Raw genomic sequence first — 22,989 nt, forward strand, 5'->3', positions numbered from 1 at the left:
CGTGTGAGTTGTACTAATCACACACAGATGCACATACATACACATGTGGGACTTTTTGTAAACAATCACACAAGCGTATGTATGTGGATATACTGTATATATATACTGTTATTGTGTGCTGTCCAAATTCAAATGTCCAGATTCAGTCGTCCACATTATGGTCTTCAGAACAATAAGTAGTTGTGAAATGAAATGCAAGGTGGTAAAATGTTAAGTTTTTAAAGGAACTATAATCAGTGTTTCTATATTAACAATGGATCACATGACTACTTGTATGTGAAATGGGTCACTCATAGTCATGAACCTACAGAAAACTATCACCCAACTCTGCAGTTCCTCTCAGCTGTATGGAGCTTTATAGTGTCTTTCAGCTCATTGTTTCCAGTTCACAACTTTATTGTTTTGGTTCACTCTCACAGCTCTCATCAGCCAAAAAGCTTTTAAAACACACCGTACGCCACCTGCCCAGTAAATACCTCTTTACACCTTTCATTTTGTTTCTTTCAGAACAAGAAATAGTTCTCTCACCTGAACTTGTAGTCAGTGTATCTCATCTGATGAGCTCTGAGTTTAGACATCAGGATATTGATAATTCGGATGAATATGAAGAAGTTAATCTGAAATAAGAAGAGGAGAAATGCAAACTATGAAAAATATGTTCTGTAGATTTTTAGATGACATAATGTGTAAGAGAGAGACAGACTCCCAAAAATGTCTTGAGTCTTTCTGTGCTTTGTGGGATTTGAACTGGCCGCACACACACACACACACACACACACACACACATTGTGATCTAGTGCAGAACCCTCTCAGATGACAGAGAACATTAATTATTACAGCACTCAAGTTATTAGCGCTCCAAGTTTGGTAACATGTGTATGTTTTCTTGACAGATGTGTTTGTGTGAACGTGTGTGTGTGAGTGCACACAAACACAGTTTATTTAGGTGTCAATAGTTGAACTGCAGGGTTATGTTTGGGATTGTTGGAGGATGACATATGACGTTGCATCTGTTACACAACCGTACGGCACAATAAAGAGAATTTTTCCACAGAGCTCATACTGCATGACTTACACAGTCCAGGAAATGTACGGGTTTAGGAATATTTTAGTGTGTGTGTGTGTGTGCGCACATGTATGCTATGTGTGCATATAATGTGCACTTGTGCTCATAAGTATGTCTATCTATAATGTTGTTTGTCTCTATGGGAACAAGAGGCAGGAATCACACAAGAGGAATTCCACAACTTCTTTCTGTGTGTGTGTGTGAGAGAGAGAGTGTGTCGGTGGATGGGTAGGGGTGTGTACATACATCCATGGGCAAGAACACTAAAGAGACTATATAAATGATAGTCGAGTTACGTATGTTAATCTTCCAATCAAGGGTGGGAATCGTTGGGAATTTTATGAATTAATTTGATTTCAATTTCTTGAGGTCAAAATTTCATTCTCACCATAATGAAGCTGTTACCAGTTTTATCTATGCAAGTGTTTTTAATTTTCTAGACAAGAGGTTGCAGGATGAATCTGAGAGGTCGCGAGAAAGAAATATATTATACAAAACAAATCAGTTTTGAAATAAATGTTTCACAAAAAAGGAGAGCAGACTGCTCTCTCTCTTACCTGTAGTGCTATTTATCCATCTAGATTGTTTTGGTGTGAGTTGCTGAGTTTTGGAGATATCGGTTGTAGAGATGTCTGCATTTTTTTTATATAATGGAACTATATTTGTTGTGAGCAGTTTCATGTAGGAACTATCGGTAGAAAGAAAATAACAAAGTCCGTGGAGTATCTTGAGCAGCTGGGCCATGATTTCTGGAAAGAGACATTGCTGTTGAGTTTTTCAAACCACAAACCGTGTGCCATCTAGTCCCATTATATTCAAAAAAGGCAGACATCTCTACAACCGATATCTCCAAAACTCGGCAACTCACAACAAAACAATCTAGATGGATAAATAACACTACAGGTGAGAAGAACAATATGTGTTTTTTGTTTTGGGGTGAACTGTCTCTTTAAGGTAACAGAACAACATTTTTGGGTGTGTGAATAACATCAGCTGGTTTGTATTTGCACTTGTCATTACTATGTACCTTCCAAACAAACTTTTAGTCATGCATTAAGTGATATCACGTACATCAGAATACACACGTTTCAAATAGCTATAAACACTCAAAAACACTATTACAATCTCAAATTACTTGATAATAACATGAAAAGTAATGAAAATATCCCAGGGAAAACAAAATAGATAACCCCAGGGGTTACATATGTAAAAACAGTTACAAATCAAACAAGATGATATAATACAACAAAGATTGTGTTACAGTTTTTCTGATTACTCTGATTGTATGTTCTACCAGTTTTGAAATTGAGAAATGTTCGTGTTTCAATGACTTCGGAGAAATGATTGCAGTGCTTGGATTAAGAATTAAAGGAAATTATCTCTGAATGACACTCATTATCTGTTGACCTGTTGTCTCAATTACCCAATTAAGACACACCCTTGAATGAATGTATGAAAGGGTCAGGCCAGCCAGATATTGCCTCTTTATTTGAAAACCTGATCAAAACTGCGATCACACCACAAAGGGACATGCACACGTCCCTGCGAAATCGGTGGAAGTTTGGTGAAATAGTGTCTACTCGCAGTGTATCATCAACTCCTGTCTCATAACTGTCTAGAAACCATTGCTCTTTTGTGGAACAGTCTACCTCTAGAAGAGGTTAAATAAACGTGGATGGTACAACACAGCTAATTAGCTGTGATAGAATCCTCGATTTTGGACTCTCCAGCTCTCTATCCCCTCAGCTCTGTACTTATAGACATATGCAACCGGTGATTAAGTTGCAAGTCGACACTGCTTCTTTTAAGGACTCACAAGCCAAAAAGGTTGGGAACCACTGATAGACTGTCATATTGCATACTCCCACACAACACTTTTTTGAGCTTTATTTGTAAATTAATCTGTGACTTTTTTAAGACCAGTTAGGTTACCTGCCAGTTATGTTTTTAATATTGTGGTGGATTAAAATTATGGGTAATTTATTATTATATTAGTGCTCAGTGCACTGCAGAAAGAGCCTGAAAAAGCCTTGGAAAAGAGAAGAACCTCAGAAGATCTAAAATAATTCCAAACATTTGAATTCCAAAGATGTTTTCTTCATTTTTACTCCATAAAATAGGCTAATAGTTAGAAGCTACACTTGACTACACAGAGTGGCATTCTGTCAACATAATCAAGAGTACTTGGTGAGGAAGGATCATAATGTTACTGAAGTAAAATAATCAATGTTTTTCTTATAAAAGGACAAGACAAGAATTTCCATTCTTAGGTGAATAAATGGTTTCGGTATCTCTATTCGCAGCAACATCTGCTAAGACACAATTGGTGAATGTCAGCAGCTGTGTGTGTCTGTGTGTGTGTGTGTGTGTGTGTATTTGTGTGCATCTGTAGCTCAATCACATGCCAGCACACTCTGGACTTGAATTTCCTTCATCACATTGTTCAATTGCAAACTGCCAGACAGAGAATATGAGGGTAAGAGACAAACAGACAGATACAGGCAGTCTTACCAGATAAGCAAACAGTATAGGAGAACGGATGATCCACCAATATCCCATGTTAATATTCCTCTCCCAGCACCTACACACACACACACACACACACACACACACACACACACACACATTTTACATTGTAACTTATTGCCGTTATCATTGTGATTCTGATCTTTTCACTGTGTCCAAAGAGTCATCGCATAATATGAATCATCATCACTTTAATATCAATTCTCACAGGTCACAGATAAAAGCTGATACATCTAAACTGCCTTTCATTTAATGAGACAATAATATGAAAAGCTACTTACTCCTCGTTCTCATACAGATATTTCACTGTGATCCATGGTAGCACAAATATTAGTGGTGCACCTGAGAATGACATAAGTAAAATGTGAAAGTGAACAGACTTTTGATGAGTTAACAGAGTAAAACTTTAACACGTAGAGGCTGTCGTGATTTTACCAGATTTGTGCTCTTGGTAGATCATTCACTTCAAAGGCTAATTTTTAGTACACACAATTAATGTGTATAACAAATTACAGTTTGTGCTATATTTAATCTTTAACCTAGTTAATTATATCATTACCCATGATACATCATTAAACACTGTTTTCTTATGATCATGAGTTTAAAATCTCATTATCTCAAGACAAGCCCGTGTTTGAGATTGATTAAAGTAAAATCTAATCTGTTCACAGACCTGGTCTCTTCTGTGGACATTTTCTGTCCTGTCAGGCTACAGTGACTCACTAAGGTCGATTGGACAATATAGTTAATATTGTGGTAAGACTATGATTTGTTATCTCCGCTCAGAGAGGATTTTCATAATCATGAAAAACAATGTTTGAAATCTAAAGATAACGGAAAATGTAATCGCAAAGTCATTATTTACTTAAAGATAATGAGAAAATTAAGTTGTGATCTCAAGAAAACAAGTCTGAAATGATAAACAAAAGCTGCTCTGGGCTGATGAATGTATTTATTTTGTGTTCTGAGGATTCATACATTTTGAAATAATTTATCAGTTGTAGGTAGATTAACAACTATTTACACATCTGTTGCACAATGATTTTTAGATGTTCAGTCATATATAGCAAAACACATTCACTTTCACTATCTTATGATGATGTATCCCTCTACATATGCCACAGTCTTCATTTTAAAGGGGAACTCCACTGATTTTACACATCAAAGTGTGTTTACAGGTCTTGGGGAGTACTACATGTGAAAAAAAGCTGCATAAAGCCTTTTGTGGCTCCAGAGGGAGCTGCACGAAGTCTGATGAATTGCCTCAAGTGATGTAACTTGAGTCAGTGTCGGTTGGAGCTGAAGACTACAAGTGTGAAAATGAAAAAAATCTGGGGGTGTGGAGTTAGAAAGAAGTGAGCTGACCAAACCTCTGTAGCTCGCTCTTCATCTCTGCTTGAGGCCTCATTGGCTGCTACTAGCATAACACACCCAAATCTCTGACCAAACTGTCGGTGGTCGAGTTGCATTGTGGGTAATGTAGACACCAGGTTTTGACAAGGAAGAAGAATGTGTGGAATAAAAGACGAAATCTCGAATTTTTATACTTTAAAAAAAACCTGTTTTATTGTGTAAGTTACAAACAAATCTGCCACAATGACACCTGCACTATCTCTCACTTTCCCTGTCTCTGATTGTCCCTCTATACAATAGCCTCTATGTGTTTGCGTGTGTATTTCAGAGCCTGTCATTCCACACCTGTCCACTAGATGCCCTCTGAGACTTTTATCACTTCACTGAATTACCTGACTCATCCTGAGAACAGTCACCTGTCCACACAGTTGCTCTTTATTTGTTCATTAGTCACTGTTAAATACCTGTTAACCCTTCCTGTATCTGACTGACTTCCTGTTGCTAATGACTGCGTTCCTGTTAGTGGCTGCTCGACAGAGACTGTTTGCTACAGCTGATCTATCAGAACATTCTGCTTTAGGATCATAAGTAAACAACTCTTTTCAACAAACTAACCAATATTTGTCTGTCAGAATAGAACAGAAATACACATTTTTGTATTTCTGTAATGACCAGAGTATCATTACTATGTGATTGTCAGTTCCTGTGTAACAGTTGTGGTTCTTACCCCAGCCAATGGCCAAGTAAATGTAGTAGTACTTCCTCTCGCTGAACACGGTGATTACTAGCAGGCTGTGCAGGTAGATGCCCTCCACCAACAGCCAATAGTTGTTGGCCATCACGCTGTACTGCATCATCACCATGGCACCACGACACCATGTAACAGCCTGACACATGATACAGAACGGGGGTGGTGAGGGTAGAATAAGCCAAGGTGACACCTTCACTGATAGCACAAAAGTCAAAAATGTTGCTTTAAATCAGAGCTCCATGACTGACAAATACTCTGCTTCAGCTCTGTTGAATTAACTCTGAGTCAGACTGCAGCACAATACAATGCTCAAACCTTGTATTACGACAGCAGTTCAGAGGACAAGGATTAATGTCCTGCACATTAACTATTTGATTCTGGCATCCATATATATGTTTCTCTTTGCTCACAATCCTTCAACATAACCGTAACTACAATCCAATGTCTCTTGCACCCCAGCACAAAAGCAACAAATCACATTTACGGTACATTTATAATTGCTTATTGCTTATACTTAATGTGGATTGATGCTAACACAATGCCATTTGTACCATTTTATATGAGATATACTGTATATTGGGGTGCACGGTGGCAGAGCGGCTAAAGCTCCTGCCTCCCAATAAGGAGATCGTGGGTTCGTGGGATCGATTCCCGGACCATCTGGGTGGAGTCTGCATGTCCTCCCCGTGTTACCGTGGGTTCTCTCCGGGTTCTCCGGCTTCCTCCCACCGTCCAAAGACATGCATGTGTAGGTTAATTGATGACTCTAAAATTGCCCGTATTGAATGAATGTGAGAGTGAATGGTTGTCTGTCCTTGTCTGTGTCTGTGTTAGCCCTGCGACGAGTTGGCCACTGTCCAGGGTGTACCCTGCCTAAGGCCCAAAGTCACTGGGATAGGCTCCAGTCACCCGCGACCCCTAACGGGACCAAGCGGTAGAAAATGGATGGATGGATGGATATACTGTATATTCCTCCAATGCAAAAGTAAAGCAGCTCAGCAAGAAAGGAGAAATCAGTATCTGTGGGCATTTCTTGAATAGCTCTTCCTCCCTGGCATCAAACATTTCTGATTCACAAGTTTGAAGTAACTTTGGATGTTTTCTTTTTGAACTAATGATAATATGTGACTGTCATTTCAAAGAGAAATATTCTCATTCATAAGATTTATTTTCCAGGAAAAGACACTTGGTCAAAACGTGAATTACTGGTAGAGCTCAACAAATAATATTTGGTGGAATAGCTCCTTCTGTTTTATCACAGATTTGATGTGTCTAGACACACCCAATCAATACCTAATCAGTACCTTATTGTGTGTATATGTCATGGCTGTAAAATGTAAAAAATATATTGAATAGCTGGGATGCCCAAAAAGATACAATACAGATATTCAAGAAATATGGAGTAATCTCTGAATGTGTATGTGGCGCAACCCTGTGTCTCACTATTATAATTAGTGTTATTTTTATTTTCATATGCACTATTCTACAATTTACAATTTATGTTCACATAACAGTGTAGGAAGTAGTGTGATACATATCATGATACACATGTTCATATACTGCAGTGAAAAGTAAGGGGGTGGAAGTTGAGGTAGTGGATGAGCGCTACAAGTTTGTGTTTCTTACACAAGTAGTCACATTGATATTTCTGTTTTTTAACAAGATCCATGCTCTTTCCCTACTATTAATCAAGTGGTTGTAGTTGCCAAACTTTAACCATAACCACACTGTAACATCTAATGAAAAATGTTTGCATTTCCCTTAAAAAGGAATTTGTCTCATGCTAAATAGCTGCACATGAACACAATTCATAGCAGATAAAGTTGGTGTGGTGTGTTTGCTCTGACCGGTATGTTGACCCAGGCTTGTGTTGTGGTGTCACTGCTGCTCCTGGGGTCCAGCGTGAGGGTCAGCAGGGCGTCTTTAACCAGGATGGACACGGCTCTCAGGATGAAGGAGGCAAACAGGTTCATGTGGATGTTGTTCCTCATACAGTGGAGCTTCCTGGTACAGAGGTGACATTGTATTGACTTTTTTGTGGTGTATTCACTACTCTGCATGCAGGAACATGACTTAAAGTATTTCCAATCCTTCTTTACATCCCTTGCATCCTATAGTTCTTGTTTACCATTTTTGTTCTTTCCATTTTTCCTTCTTTTTTTGCACCTTTCAGTCATTGCTTCTTTTGCCCTTCCTTTGGTCTGTCTGTTCTTATTTATCTCTCTCAGCCCCTTCATTCTTTCCTTTTTCCTTTCTTTATCCCTGCATTCCTTTCTCTATTCCTTCCTTCCTTTCCTTAGTTCCCTCTTTCTTTTTTCTTCTACCCCTTCCTTCCTTGTATCATCTTTCATCCCTTTCATTAATTGCTTCATTTTTACCTTTATTTTGTTCTCTGTTATTCTTTCCCTCTGTCATTCTCGTCATTCCCTTCTTTCTCCTTTCTTTCTTCCTGCCTTCCCTTCTTTCCTTGGCTCCCTCTTTCCCTTTTCTCAATGTTCTTCACCCCATTTATTGATTCATTCCTTTCCTTTTTTCTTTTCATTCCTCTACCTATATTTCTACCTCCTCCTCCTCCTCCTCCCTCCCTCCCTCCTTTCTCTCCTCTTTACTCTCTGTACATGTTGCACCTGAAGGCGATGAGGATTCCCAGCGCCAGCAGCAGAGCGCCGAGGGAGAGCGAGTATCCCACGGTGTACATGATCCGTAACTGACTGAGAATGCGGCCATACTGCTGCTGTAGAACCAAAAGGAGAGACACAGTCAGTTACTTCCATGCATTGCCGTCATACACACCCACACACACTGTAACACTGTAGATTAAATCTGGCACAAAAGATGTAAAAAGGGTCCTAAAGAGTAATTGAACCAGATGGGAGGATTTTCACATGCTGAGTAATTTCAGCTCGTGTCATGTCAGTCACAGTCACAATATCGTCTAACCATCTGCCACTGCAAGCAGCTTCAAACATGGTAGCCCCCACACACACACACACACACGCGCGCACATACAATCTATACACACACCTCACCAGGGTCGTCCTCACATTCACTGGTATTCTTTTGCGCCCACTGACCATCTTCATTGCAGACTCTGTAGACCAGACCCTGCTGAACTGTTCACACAGACAGACATTGTGAGATTTTTTATTAGCATGGCATGTGTACCCCCCACTGTTCAGAAGTTTTTTAATGCCTATGCAAAAATTTGTTTATAAATAAATGCATATTTAGTGACATTATCTTATTTCAAAGAAACATAAATTGTTGATCAAGTTAATTTTTGACCTTGGAAACAGTAGTTCAAAAATCTTTAACTTAATCTCCACTTACTAGCTTTTTCTGAAGCGTTCAACCTCATCTTGCAGTCTTCCTCAGCGGATGGAGTTTGCCAAGTAATCACATGACCCAAGAATGGAACATGTGAGCAAACAACTGAGAAAACTTCACCCGCTGAGGAAGATTCTATAAAAGGCTGCAAGCTCTATAAATAGCTAGTAAGTAGACCTTGACTTAAAGGAATAATTACATTTTGGAAAGTTTGCTTATTCGCTTTCTTGTCGAGAGTTAAATAAGAAGATTGAAACCACTCTCATGTCTGTATGGTAAATATGAAGCTGCAGCTGTTAGCTTATAGCTTTGCACAAAGACTGGAAACAGCTAGCCTGGCTCTGTCCAGACGTTAAAAAAAAAAAAAACAGCCTACCAGCACTTCTAACGCTCACTAATTAACAGGTTATATCTCTTTTGCTTAAAGAGATATAACCTCTTGCACTCTTAGACACAAGAGTGGAATCAATCTTCTTATTTAACTCTCGACAAGAGAGCTAATAAGGGTATTTTCCAAAATGTCACACTATTTCTTTTTTCTGTCAACAAACAAATGCTTTGTTTCATTATACTCTTTTATTATGCTGATTTTTTTTTTTTAGAGATTTAAGATATTTATAACACGGATAAATATGAATCCTTACTTAACCCTGAAACGTTACTTCTGAGATGTCAATGGTATTTTGTTGTTACAGTTTTCAACCAAACTAATAGCCTGAATAGGGCAACTAAGATGACATCTATGGAGTGCATGGTCATAGGGCTGCAAATAACTTATTTTTATTATCAGTTAATCTTCAGATCATTTTATTTATTAATTGGTTAACCATTCTGTTTATAAACTGTAGGAAAATATTGGAAAAAATGTCCATCACAGCTTCCCAGATCCCAAGGTGACATCTTCAAATATTTTGTTTTGTCCAACCAGCAGTCCAAAGTCCAAAGATATTCACTTTACAATACAAATGAGAAAAAAAGCAGAGGTGGAAGAGGTGGTTTAGGACTTTGGCTCTCTACACTTTCTGGAGAGGACAGGGAGAGACCCCTGTCAGGCTGCCAGTCCATAGGAGATAACAGAGACAAGCTCATTTTCACACCTATTCAGAGCCTCCAAAACACCTGGAGGCCCCTCCATGCTATGAACTAACACTGTTAACTGTCTAGGACGCAAACCTGCACACCAACAGCAAATGGCTCAGGACACAGTTTGAACTCTTAACACCACTCTCAGGTTGATAGTTGACCAATATTTGGCCTTCACACCTAATTAATGCCTCCACTCTCTGAAACCACTGTACGCTCTAGTCAGTACAGCATTCATCCAAGAGATTGCTGGTTTCTTTATCCCACTGAATGAGAAGGACATATGATGATCTGTGTTGCAATTATAAAGCATTTCCATTCACTCTACAGAAAGACTTTAAATAAGAGCACTGTGAAGAGCTCTTTCTCTGAAATTCTACTCTCACATCTTGCCACTGAATGGGAGCTGTATCCTTGTATTTTTCAAGCAAAGTGACTCAATAAGTGGGACAAGGCCTACCTAGCAGGTTAGGAAAAGTCTCACATCCAGTACTGTACTTCTCATGCAGGTGTGTTAGAGAGGAGCTCTAGCTGGAAAAAGTTTCTGCGCACACTCTTGGAATTTTTTTCAAATTTAATACATCATTTTAATGTTTTCTGAAAAATATGTTGGAAAATGTGGCAGTCATTTTATACTGAGTATTTATTGTCATTTTTATATACAAGGACTAGACATTAACTTCTTCACAAAATCAGTTTCTATGAGTGGAAGAAGTACCAGCTGTCAGTGTTGAGCATGAATGTACTCAAAGAGTGCTGATCATTGAACAGGCTCATGTTTTTGGTCAACGGTGAACTGAACATATCCGTTTGCATCTAATGAATGTGAGCGTCATTCACTCCTGCAAGAGTTAACGACACACCCCACATATACTGTGCACACACACTCACACACAGACCTTTACGGTACCATGGCAGGAACCATGGGCAGGAGACATTGACCGTGGTTCCTGGGAGTCCATCAGGCCAGCAGGCGTACAGATCAAAGGTCCTGTTACACACCAGCCCTGCAGTGGAGAGCAGATCTGTGAAATATGTGCTCCTGGCTTACAGTAGGTCAGGCTTACTTCATTCTCCTGCATGCATCTCTGTCAGACGTGAGCTCATGCTGGGAGGAGAGGGGCACACCTGTGGCAGGGGGCGTGGTGTTGAGGTAGTCCAGGCACTGGTTTTTGTAGCTGCTCCACTGCTCCTTCACAAGCTCCAGGGAGTTAGTAGAGGAGACCTGCAGGAGGAGGAAGCTTCATGTCAAGTTTCAGCAACAGCACTACAGCCTTTCTCCATCATCTAGCTCTTGCTTTAAATTTGTAGACTGACAGTCAGAGTGAGAGTTAAGTAGATCAAAGACAGATCTGTGTGGGTGTGTGAAAAAGAGAGAGAGTCGTACCTTTGTGCAGCTGCAGAGCATAAGCAAGGCCAAGAGGAGATACACCTGGGACATCCCACTGATGCTGGGAGGATGGGGGTCGGTGGGGACCAGAACACACAAGAGGCCCGACACATGAGGCGGTCTCGGCCCTTTCTCACTGTGTGGCCTATACACACGATATGGAAAAGTTAGTGGAAATAACTGGTGTGTGTGTGTGTGTGTGTGTGTGTTTGAACTGCAACTAAAAGAGAGATGGAATGAAATACGGAAAATATCGAGAATCAATGAACAGAAAAAACAAGCAACAACCAGTGATGTAGTGACTGCTTTTCTTTCATACTCACAATGTAAGCTTACGTGCTTACACATATCACAGCTGTCAGATGAGAACCATGTACCTTCACAAGGCTAAAGACCTAGAGGATCACGGTGATCATTTGTGAGCTCGTCCAATTGGTTTCATTAGCACAAAAGCTTGAATAATTTTCATCCTTCTTCACATGGTGTTCACTCACAGCATTGAAAAAAATAACATCATTTATACAAGCAAATTGTGTACTTTACATACTGTAGTCTGTTATGCAAAAGCAAACAAAATCCAAAAGCATGGTTCTTTTTCTACACATTTCTCAAAACATTTATTACAAAATTGCTGCACAAAAGCATCCCTCATCGGAGCTCAACAGATGATTGGATAATGGGACTGGACATCAGGGGGAAGTGGGTCAGAGGAGAGGATGGTGCCTTCAGGGAGAATACACTATGCTTACCCTCATGTCTAGAATACCTTATTTAAAATATGTACAGTAAAATCTATGACATCAAATTCTATTACTGTAAATAACTAGAATTGTTGTGTGTGTATGTGTTGATTTTCATGGCAGGTGCATTTCGTGCGGCATCGGTTGACCCACGAAGTTGGAGAACAAAACGGAATCTGAAACGTTTCTGCAAAAAACACCTTGACCATGGAAACATTTTTGGCTAAAACGTTTCAAATTCCATTCTGGTCCAGTCTCTGTGCTTCTATTGAAGTGCGTGAAGATAATGATGATGATGCATCTGCATCAGGCCGTGTGTGTTTGTGAAACATCGATATCCTGTCATGTCATCACAGCACAAAGATTAGCGTCTTCATTTTAAAAGGAACACTGAGTAAACAACTACACAGCAAGCTGCTGCTGTGTTTTCTTCCTGCAAAAGACCTGTTATCTTGTGGTTTTACAGTAATAACCTTCCTCTTTATGATCAAATGCAGCTCTTATCAACTGAGCAGCAAAGCTGAAGAGACAGACAGCAGAAGGACAAACAGGAAGACAGTTTACAAGCTCCTGCAGGCATTTTGTACACAATCTGTAAGATTAAACTGTACCAGGATGAAATACATTTTCTGATGAAATACATTGAGGAATTTCTCTGTGAATGATATAGATATGAATATGAATTATAGGATGGAGCCTTATCAAGGCAGCTATGGATTCAGGCAACCCTAGAATGCATATGATGGGTTCAAACAACAACTGCTTTCAATCCAGTCCCCCCAGCACACAAATGTCCTACTTTATTCAATCTGTTGAATCACACATTAACGGATAAGTCTGGTGATACTATTGGTGTTACTAAAAAGTACAGTGCCCAGCTGTTTTTCTGTTTTAAGTGAAATTGAAAATGTATGACCCTGGCATTCTCATGAAAAAAGTGTGGAAATAGAGCTGCTGTTACAAGAATCTGTCTATGTGGAAGATTCTGCTTTATTTTGTTATGTGGAATGAAATGTTAATGTTGAGTATGAAGTATTAGTATTCACCTTATTTTCAAATGCAGAAGTAAACAGTTGGTCGAACTTCTGTTTTTTGTACCTCACTTCTGTTTGACTGTTTCCCTGAGCTTGGCTTAACTAGATTATTTAACGATGTCGTGGGCGCACTTACAAAAATCAATAAAAAATCAAATGGCAGGTTGGTGCCACACCCTCAAACTATTAACGTGGGGAAGGATGACATGAAGAAATGGCCTCATATAACATATGAGAGAGAGCGAGAGCACCCCGTATCAAAATAACGGTGGTCTACATTAGAAAGGATGAAAGCTGAAGGTTACCGTATTTATTTCAACCTTTTTTTGCACTTAGAGAAAGGTGGGGACACTTATATTTTGTAGCCAGCAAAGTAACAGAAACAAGCATACCCAACAACAAGGTGCAGGAAGAAGAGAAAATATTGTTAGTCAGTTAAAGTGCGGTCTTCCTTTGACGAACAAAGTTAGCAGACAAGTGAGCAATGGACTTCACATGACAACATCCACAACTTGGATTATTTTTCAAGAAAAAAATGTTTTGATTATTTTGATCAGTTGATTCGTATGGACTAAAGAAATATAAATAATCGAGGAATGTGACTTTATGGCTGCTTCAAAGGTAACATTAGGGAGTCACCACTTTTATTTCTCTCTCTTGTTTACCATGTAAATCTGAATAAATTATACTTTGGTGCTCATAGTTTCTGTAAAATGAACTGAACGATTGAACTGTGGAGAATCTAACTGATCTAATGATGTGTAACGTTAGCATGTCTATATTGACAAAAGTGTAAACATTTATATTTGTATGCATGATTGAACTAGCTCAAGAGGTGGGCTTTAAGAGGTTTTATACATCCAAAGGACTTCTATAAAAACCAGACCCAGTGTCTAATTGAGAGCTGTGTTATTTGACAAACTGTGTAACCACACACGAGCAGTAAAAGGACTCTGTTTTTAATTGGGGCTCAGCTTTTAATTGAAGTTTTACGGTACTAACAAGAGTTAGCATTAGCTAGCATAGCCGTTCAAACTCCTAATCTTGTTTGTATTATGGCAACCTTTAACTGCAGAAAAAATTCCAGTTTTCCTCAAAGCCATAGTGGTCCAAAGAGTTGTTGTGTTAGCTAGCCAATGACCGGAAGTGCCTGACCGGAAGTCTCACACAAAAAAACATCAACTGGCTGTGCCAGTATTTCCGTTGAAAATAAGGTGAATTAGTTGTTCTAAAAGAAAACTGTTTGGTATATTCCATCTTATTAGTGATATACAGTATGTATGAATCTGCTGGTAAGTGAATAGAATGTATATCAGCCAGTTTTGTTCCTTTCTGAAAAAAGGACGTAAACTATACTTTCAGTGCTTGAGACTATGAGATCGCCCCACCAATTGTACACATACACATACAAAGATAAGATTGCAAAAAAGTATTTATCTTAACAAGTTCTGAAATTTTGTTGGGTTTAATACATTGGATGCCATGAGATACTGCTTCACATGGACACCTCTTACCTGAAGGCAAGTGGAGAAAAGAAGTTATGATATATAAACTATGCAGCCTAATGAAAAAAAAAAATCAATTTTAAGTTATTTTTACCCAACATGTCTTTCTGGGTTAAATAGGATCTTTGTAATCTGCAGTTTATGTTATTTCATCTCCTACCCTCCCTTGTGTGCAGTCACATATAGAGATTTACTTGTTTTTCATAGGTAGCTGGGCATACGAGAGCATGTCTGTGTGTCTGTTTTTAGTAAACCACAATACTGAGCAGAGGACAGTGCATAATCACAGGATTGTCTCAAACTGATAGCCTCACAGGCAGGTTTTACATTACACGCACACCCCAACATGTGGAATGCGGATATCCTAATGCCTTTTCCAGCCTATGTACATCTCTGTTTCCCTATAGTAGCACCTCAGGTTTTTAAGGCCAGCAATTAAATCCTCTTCCAAATGTTTTGCAGTAGCTGCTTGTCGCTGCTTTTGGGTGAAATTTATCACTGTGGTTGGAGGTAATCTTCAAAATGTCATCTTTTCTGGGAGTGAAAAATATCTGCCTTGCTTGATGACGGTGCATTTTTGAGTTTTCCCAAAGGGGTTTGGTGAAGATTCATTTAAGTCAAAAAGGTCGTAAAAATTTCTCAAAATACAAATAATCTCTTAAGTAGAAGTACAAACATAAAAAATCTTAAATTGGTGTTGGTTTTTACCCAACAGTGATGCTACAATACGTATCTTTAGCTCTGGTGCTTTTTAGGCTCTGGTTTGAATGATGATTACTTCAAATGCCCTGATAAAAATTTTATGATTCATTTAATGTAATCATGTAAGGTTGTCGTTCTATTTTATTTTATTTTATTCTTTTTATCTTATTTTGTGTACATTCACTCAGAGAAACCTTTCTTTTATGTCTGCTGTTACTGAGACAATGCTTGCATCCTGCTTTTGAATGGCTGTTCTGGACTTTACATGACAATTCAGTGGAAAAGACTCAGCGTCCCTGTCTGATAACCATATGATGAATACAGAGCTGTGTGTGTTTGTGTGTTTTATTAAGGAGCAAGACAAAGCGAGGGATGGAAAGCGAGAAAATATCTTCACAACCATGCTCGCTGATTTGTATGAGCACAATCAGCCTGTGTGAGTCACACCTTTCCTTTGGAATATTCCTGAATATTGCGCTGTTCATGTAAATCAAAACACATGACCGACAGTCACACAGGCTTCTCTCTCTTCTCTGTGTGTGTATGTGTGTGTTTAAGGTTATTGTAACAGCTACATCTCCCAAGGGATATTTGCTTGAGTGTAAGCCATTATTTGCATTGTTCATTTTCCTCTTTCTCTCTCGCCCACACACATACATGCTTTTCCCTTTGTGGAGTGAAAAAGATCCTCACTGACTATATTTTGCACATTTAGCTCAAAAGACAAATTATCAACAGATGAGGCCACAGCAGCCTCATACTCTCCTCCATCTACTGAAGACTTTATCCTTTTATTTGAATCATTAACACTCTGCAGAATGCACGGACAATGTCAGTCTGTCAGTCTCTTTCATTCATATTTGTCATCCTCTTCCCGAGTGCAGCTCCTTTCATTTTCTTTCTCAGTCTGTATCTGTGTGTCAGAAGTAAGACTGTGCCTCTCTCCTCCCACATACTTCCATTTAAGTGCACCATATGTATGCTTGTCCCTGGGAAAAGCACAGAGGCAGAGCAGGAAGAGGGGCAGAAGGAAGTCGAGTGGGAATGTGTGACAGCAAATCGTTGAAAATCTAAGAAAAAGTACTTATCACATATCAAGGACAATGAGCTCAAACGATCAAATGACTGATCGACCTAAGTCTATCAGGAAAGCAGACCATTCACCATTACCATTCAGGTTATGCTGTCTGCTGTGCCATGCATTTGTAATTGTGGCATAGTGTTATTGAATAATTCCATTACCCACCACGAGCACCTCCCAATTATGTTGTTTAAATCAATAAGCCTTCTCTGTGTGATGACGAGGGGGCAATTAGGCAGAATGTGGACAGTATGTAGGTGCAGGAGTACAGTGGCTGTAATGGAGTTAAACAGAGCTGTAATTATGTTGTTTCTACCTCGGTGAGCCGCTCTGCCCCACATGGAGACTTACAGCCAACTGCTCTTGAGCTCCAATATCATTTCTCTAGGTGGTAGTTTGGAGCTCTTATCATGTGACATGTGAGAGCCTCAGTGCAGTGAAAGTGTGTCTTCCAAACAAAGAAAAATGTTGTATTTTTTGTTTGTTTAGCACCTAGCTAATAAGAGCACAGGATTAGTCAGTATTTTGTTTCAGCTAATATCGTACATATCAACCTCGCAAAAGTTTTTGGCCAGTAATTCATTGTCAGTCTGAGGTTTATAATACAAGATCTTAGAGACTATGGTCAAATATTATTGGAATATTATAAGGCTACAGGGCTATATTAGGTTAGGATATTAAAGGAGGGTGATTTTTTTTTTTGTTTTTACGGTGTGTTACGGTGTGTGATGTAGCTAGGGATGTTACATTTTGCCATGCAGATACCGTAGTTTTGCTTTTATTTGTCCAGGTTTTGGGATATCTGTCTTTGAGATTTCTGCCTGCATCCAAATACAGTGGAGGTATTGAATTTAGTTTGAGCTGCTCAAAACATTGAAATATTAAAAAAGAAACAGTTTCCTGGTGAATCTAGATATCCACAGACCTCACGGCCAACAGTTTTAATCGGAACTAGTTTCTACTAAAGAAGAAGTCCCTATGAAAACTTTTGACAATGCACATTATCCGATTACGAAACTGGAAAGACATGTAGCTGCGGAATTTTTTAACACTTTTGAGCGCCAATAACCAAATTCCCCTCACCTCCATTGTATTGGTGGCAGCAAAAATGTAAAGACTGGATATCTCAAAACCTGAACAAATAAAACTAAACTATCTGCATGTGTAGATACCACTAGAAGTGAGAGAGAAAATGTTTTTTGGGTTGTTGTTTTTTTTTGAAAATTGGGTGAACTGACCCATCAACTCTCACTCTAGATTTATGTCCTTTAAGGACCCTCATACAGCTCTCATTTCAGGTTTCTGTCCTCTTCAGTGACAGAAGTTGAGGCAGATCAGGTGTGCTTGGTTAGTGACAATCACAAGAGTGTATGTGCGGGTGTGTTTGTGTGTGTGTGTGCATGCAGGCGTGTGAGCTGTGTGTTATGATTAACTGAGGTAGGTGATGGAGGTGACCCAGAATCTGCTCTTTCAGCAGATGTTACGCTTCACAACCAGAGCAAGAGCCATCTTTTTTCTTTTCAAATCTCTCTGTCTCTCATCCTCTCATCATAGGTTCTCCTTGTCCTTCCTGCAACTCCCCAACCACTCAAAAGCAAACTGGCTTGTCAGAAGTGGGGGAAAATGCCATCAGCCAAAGCCTTCAGAGAATCCTGCCCTGTTCCCTTCCTTATTATTTCTTTTGCCTTCTCGAGGGAGAATTGTCTGACCATCTTGTTTCCTGTCTGATTTGGCTCATATGAGATGGTCAGTGCAGTGGGAAACACACAGAGATAGCGGATGAGGCTCTGACAGGGACAAGCTTCAGTCAAAAAACTTTCTAATAGTTCACACATGCTGCTCTCCCATCCAGTACGTACATAGCTTACAGTTCTTTACTCTGCAAACACATTAGCTACTGGTACTTTAGCACCATGCTAAAGAATGCAGTGACCTGTTTTGTATGTCAGCCTGAAATGTTCCATAGTATCTGTCCATTAAATGGGTAAAGTGTTGTCATCCTTCACTGCATGTAGAAAACACAACAGATACTCCTTCATGGTTCTCATATTAAAATAGTGGAGATAGTTTGGCTCCCAGCACTGATGAAAATATCATGCTCAAATCATCACCACTTCCACTTAGGAGACATCTGTGTTCGAAGGAAGTTGAGCCACTGGCAGATGGTCCAAGCGGCTTTGAACTGATCGCTACATTCAGAACAAGGTGGTATTTTTGTCTAATAAGTTGAAATCATGGCAACGCTGCATCTGAAGGCAAGCATCCAGTGGTGGGCATTGATGATCCCAGCGGTGTCCAGATGAGCGTCGTAAAAGTTGTGTGTGAACGTGAGGAGTGTGTGAACGAAGGAGAGAGGGAGACAGAAAGAGGGAGAGCACATGGGAAGAACGCTTGGCCAGTACATACCATTCTTAGTGTCCCGTGGAGAATGCCAAGAGCCAGACCCTAAATCCTCAGCCATGCGCTCCCTGGACTCTTCCATAAATATGCTTCACATATACCACAGATATCCTGCTCGCTATACATTGTCCTTCAGCCTCGCATTGCTCCCATACGCACCCTCCCTCCTATGGAAACACACAACACCACATTCCCCTGCCAACGCACATTCACACAAACACTACTAACATAATCAAATGAGTTAATAAGTAGAAAATGTATTACCTCATGTAACGTACTGTAGGTTTATAAGGCAAATATCACTAAGTTTTAGGAATAGTGTGACATTTTGGGAAATACGCTTGCACACATTTCTTGAGAGTTAGATGAGAAGATCGATACCACTCTCCTGTCTGTACGGTAAATATCTAGATGCACACAGCAGCTGGTTAGCTTAGCTTAACATAAAGACTGGATATGGGTGGAAACAGCTAGCCTTGCTCTGCCCAAAGGTAACCTACCAGCACCTACCAACAAGGTATATCTATCCTGTTTGTTTAATTCCTACAAAAAGAAAATCTCCAGTTCTGCAGAGAGTTATGTGTTATGTGTTGAACTATTTGGCTTGGAGCAATTACTTCCTGGAGTCGCCGCTGGCTGCCTGGCAGCCTCACAGTGATGACAAGAATCCAGAAAGTCACTGCACCTAGCCAACAAATAGTCCTGCACATTGCCCCCAGGAAATTAGTGAGCTTTAGAGGTGCTGCTAAACGTATTTTGTTACTTTTGGACAGAGGGCTAGCTGTTTCCTACTGCTTCATATTAACTGTACAGACATGAGAGTGGTATCAATCTTCTCATTTAACTCTCTCAAGTACAGGCATTTTCCAAAATACTGAACTATTCAACAGCAACTGAGATATTGTAGTTGACAGTGTTGGGCAAGTTACTTGGAAAATGTAATCAATTACTTAATTAATTATTGAAAAAATTACATTTACAATTACATTACTTTAGTAAGCACGCATAACAAAATGTTATTTGTTACATTACTTTGGTTACTCAGCCCAGCACTATCAAATGTGCCAACAACTCTAAAGCCTCCACACCCAACAACATCTTTGTTAAATACATGCAACAATAGGAAAAAATACATTTTGGTTTACCAAGCAGCCAGCCTACAGTTTGGAGGTACTGTATTTACTGACCATCAACAGCTGGCTTAGCCCCAGTGACTGCACACAGCTCTCCGGGCAATGAAGCTGTGGGGTTCACACTCCCTCCAGCTCTGAACTAAACCCAGGTGACGCTAAATCGAAGCTACAGTAAGAGGCATTCTAAGCCTCAGAAGCCATTACATATAAATAGGAAAACTTTAGCATCACTGGAGGGCATAATGCTCCTCTTTTGACAGAAGCTAGCAACTTCTCCACACTTCCAGCCCCTAAACCAAGCTAACATGTCCTGACCAGTCGAACAGTCTCTTTACTGCACTCACAGAGATGAAAATGATCCACCCTCCCATCAAACTCCCAGTAAACAAATTGACTCCAAAAGTAATGGAGCGTTAGTGTAATTAGCGACTGTTTTAAATTGTAATCCCTTACACTATTCGTTACTGAAAAAAGTAATCACATTACTGTGACATGTTACTAAGTAATGCGTTACTGCTCAACAGTGATAGTTGATATATACACAATCAGCAGACAGATGTAAAACAGGCCAAAAGGACAGATGTGCCAGGGCTGATCCATAGTGTCTCCTGCAACCTTATCCCTGTGGGGAGAAATGTCACAAGGGAGTGTGTTAGTGTGTATCATATCCAAACTAACCCTCCAATCTGCCAGTCATGCATTTGCTGAAGGCGCATCTGCTAAACACACTCGACACACACGTCACATCTGTGATAGCCGCAAACATGAGGGACGCAAACTGGTCTGTGGCAGCCTGATACCACAGTGACCTACAGTGATGCAAACACACATGAATGGTGCACAAAACTACACATTAACAACTCTTTTCATATGTTTGATAATGCTCAAAAGCTATTACAAAAACAACCAGCTGCTGCATTTATGGAATTTAATTAAGAAAATAGTTACTTAAAAATAGCTATATAGCTGCTTAGTGTCATGTGTGGAATGGATAAAGACAATAATGGCACCCACATTTTGACCACGGTACATGTAAGCGCACAAGAAGATGATGGGTGGGGGCAAACACCAGACAACTGTCTGGTTAACCTGACCAACAGACAGAAACTGAAGAATGCTAAGTAAACATCTGGAAAAGTGCAATTGATTATAGCAATAAATTATGCATAGAAAGGATCCATACCACATTTTTTTTCCTTTATTCTGTTTCATATAAATGCCTGACATGCATTGGAGAAATCTGTAATTTGGAAGTCATGGTGATGTGTCTCAGTTCTGTGCAGTTTCTTTGAGTTCTGACAATTAAGGTGGAAAGATGACATTTGAAAACCAACAAGTTGGAAAACTTGTTCAAAATAAGCGCATCAGTCATAAAGCACAAATGCAACCTGCAATCAACCAAAAATATGCTCAAAATAAAGTGGCACATAACACACAATAAACAGCCAAAAATTTCTGATACTTTATAAGGACACAGTCTTGATAAAATAAGTTAATTATCTACACATCCCAAAAACCAAATGCTATTTAAAAAAAGGATAATGTTTTATGCAATGCAGAACACTGCTATGGCTTCAAAGGAAAAGCAGTTGGACAGTGGCCTTCAGAGCGTCACATCCGTCCCTGCCTTTGCAACCTTGGCTGTTGTTACTGAGCAGCTTTTAGCTAAATGCATTAAAACTCCAGGAAACGTGACAGAAATAAATAAAAAAAAACTTCTTGTACATTGTGAAATAACACTCTGAACACAAACTTAGCCTTGAAATATAATTGTATTGAGGTTGCTGTGAGTACCTTCCTTGTAGTTACCATGACAGCAGTGTATCAGATCCCCTCACATAACCATCTCTTTATGAGATTAAAAACCTTCAGTGGAAGATTTTGTAAGAATGTTAATATTCAGAAGCCATTTGAGATATTTATACAAGCAGTTTCCTCTTGCTTCCAAAAAAATGCAGCGACTATTAAAACTGGGAATATACTTGAAGACTTTTGCATTTAATTACTAGCATGACAATAGATTTCACAGGTGATTTTGTCTTTCGCTTATGAATACGCCCAAATTAGAAGACAGAGGAAACACACTTAACACCATAACCAAGATTATCCCGCTGAGAATTGAAACATCTGTGACGTCAGATCCTCTAATTATGTAGGAACTTGCATGATTCATCATGGATTAACCAAGTCCTCCAAATCAGAAGAAACATTTTTAGAAACAATCTGATCTGACGCCACTATTGGCAGGATGACATCTTTGAATGTGACTTCCAAAAGTATTACAAATCACTGTTGGAAAATATATCCATTTGACAACGCTATAGTTAAGGTTTGGTTAAAGTTGGGGAAACCTTGTGGTTTGGGTTAAAATCACTTCTTCACTAAGGTTAGGGGACCTTCGTCGTCATGGTTAAAATAATAACCATGTGGTTAAAGTTAGGGAACGACAGTGGTCATTAAAAGAAACCAATGTTGACTGGGGCAGAGTGTCGAAGTGTCATTGAGCAAGACGCTGTACCCCTAACCGCTCCTGATGAGCAGGTTGGCACCTTGCATGGCAGCCTCTGCCATCAGTGTATGAATGTGTGTGCGTGAATGGGTGAATGTTGGAATGTGTTCTAAAGCACTTTGAGTGGTCGGCAGACTAGAAAAGCGCTATATAAATGCAGTCCGTGTAATATCGGAAGGAGACCGGAACGAATAGTGATCTCCTGTGTTAAAGTCCAACGTGTTATTTGTGATTCTATAATAACGCCACCCTCCTTTCCTTCTGATGGGCAAGAGTCATTATCACTATGGCCGCTAGAGGGCTTTGTCACTTCAACATTAACAACGTTTTTGGGTATTTGCTGGGACGACTGACGCTGGCATTTTTCTTGGGAGGACAGATTGCACTGG

The 22,989-nt window shown here is 39.5% G+C and overlaps 1 protein-coding gene across 6 annotated transcripts in view; it reads right to left on the reverse strand.

Moving 5' to 3' along the window:
- gcgrb (glucagon receptor b) overlaps nt 1-22,989 on the reverse strand; it is a 50,962-nt gene that overhangs the window by 7,074 nt on the left and 20,899 nt on the right. For 3 of the 6 annotated variants that reach the window (XM_044190850.1, XM_044190849.1, XM_044190851.1), the window contains exons 2-11: nt 11,494-11,641; nt 11,235-11,331; nt 11,006-11,113; nt 8,721-8,809; nt 8,324-8,430; nt 7,544-7,700; nt 5,673-5,832; nt 3,874-3,934; nt 3,578-3,647; nt 529-617 (exon numbers count right to left, since the gene is read on the reverse strand). In XM_044190850.1, coding sequence (XP_044046785.1) covers nt 529-617; nt 3,578-3,647; nt 3,874-3,934; nt 5,673-5,832; nt 7,544-7,700; nt 8,324-8,430; nt 8,721-8,809; nt 11,006-11,113; nt 11,235-11,331; nt 11,494-11,547 — 992 coding nt within the window. In that variant the 5' untranslated portion in view covers nt 11,548-11,641. Of the gene's footprint in view, nt 1-528; nt 618-3,577; nt 3,648-3,873; nt 3,935-5,672; nt 5,833-7,543; nt 7,701-8,323; nt 8,431-8,720; nt 8,810-11,005; nt 11,114-11,234; nt 11,332-11,493; nt 12,377-22,989 lie in introns of those variants that run through there. The other 3 variants (XM_044190848.1, XM_044190852.1, XM_044190853.1) reach the window with 2 other exon arrangements.

Source organism: Siniperca chuatsi, linkage group LG3, assembly GCF_020085105.1.
Source record: "Siniperca chuatsi isolate FFG_IHB_CAS linkage group LG3, ASM2008510v1, whole genome shotgun sequence".
NCBI classification, from domain to species: Eukaryota; Metazoa; Chordata; class Actinopteri; order Centrarchiformes; family Sinipercidae; genus Siniperca; species Siniperca chuatsi.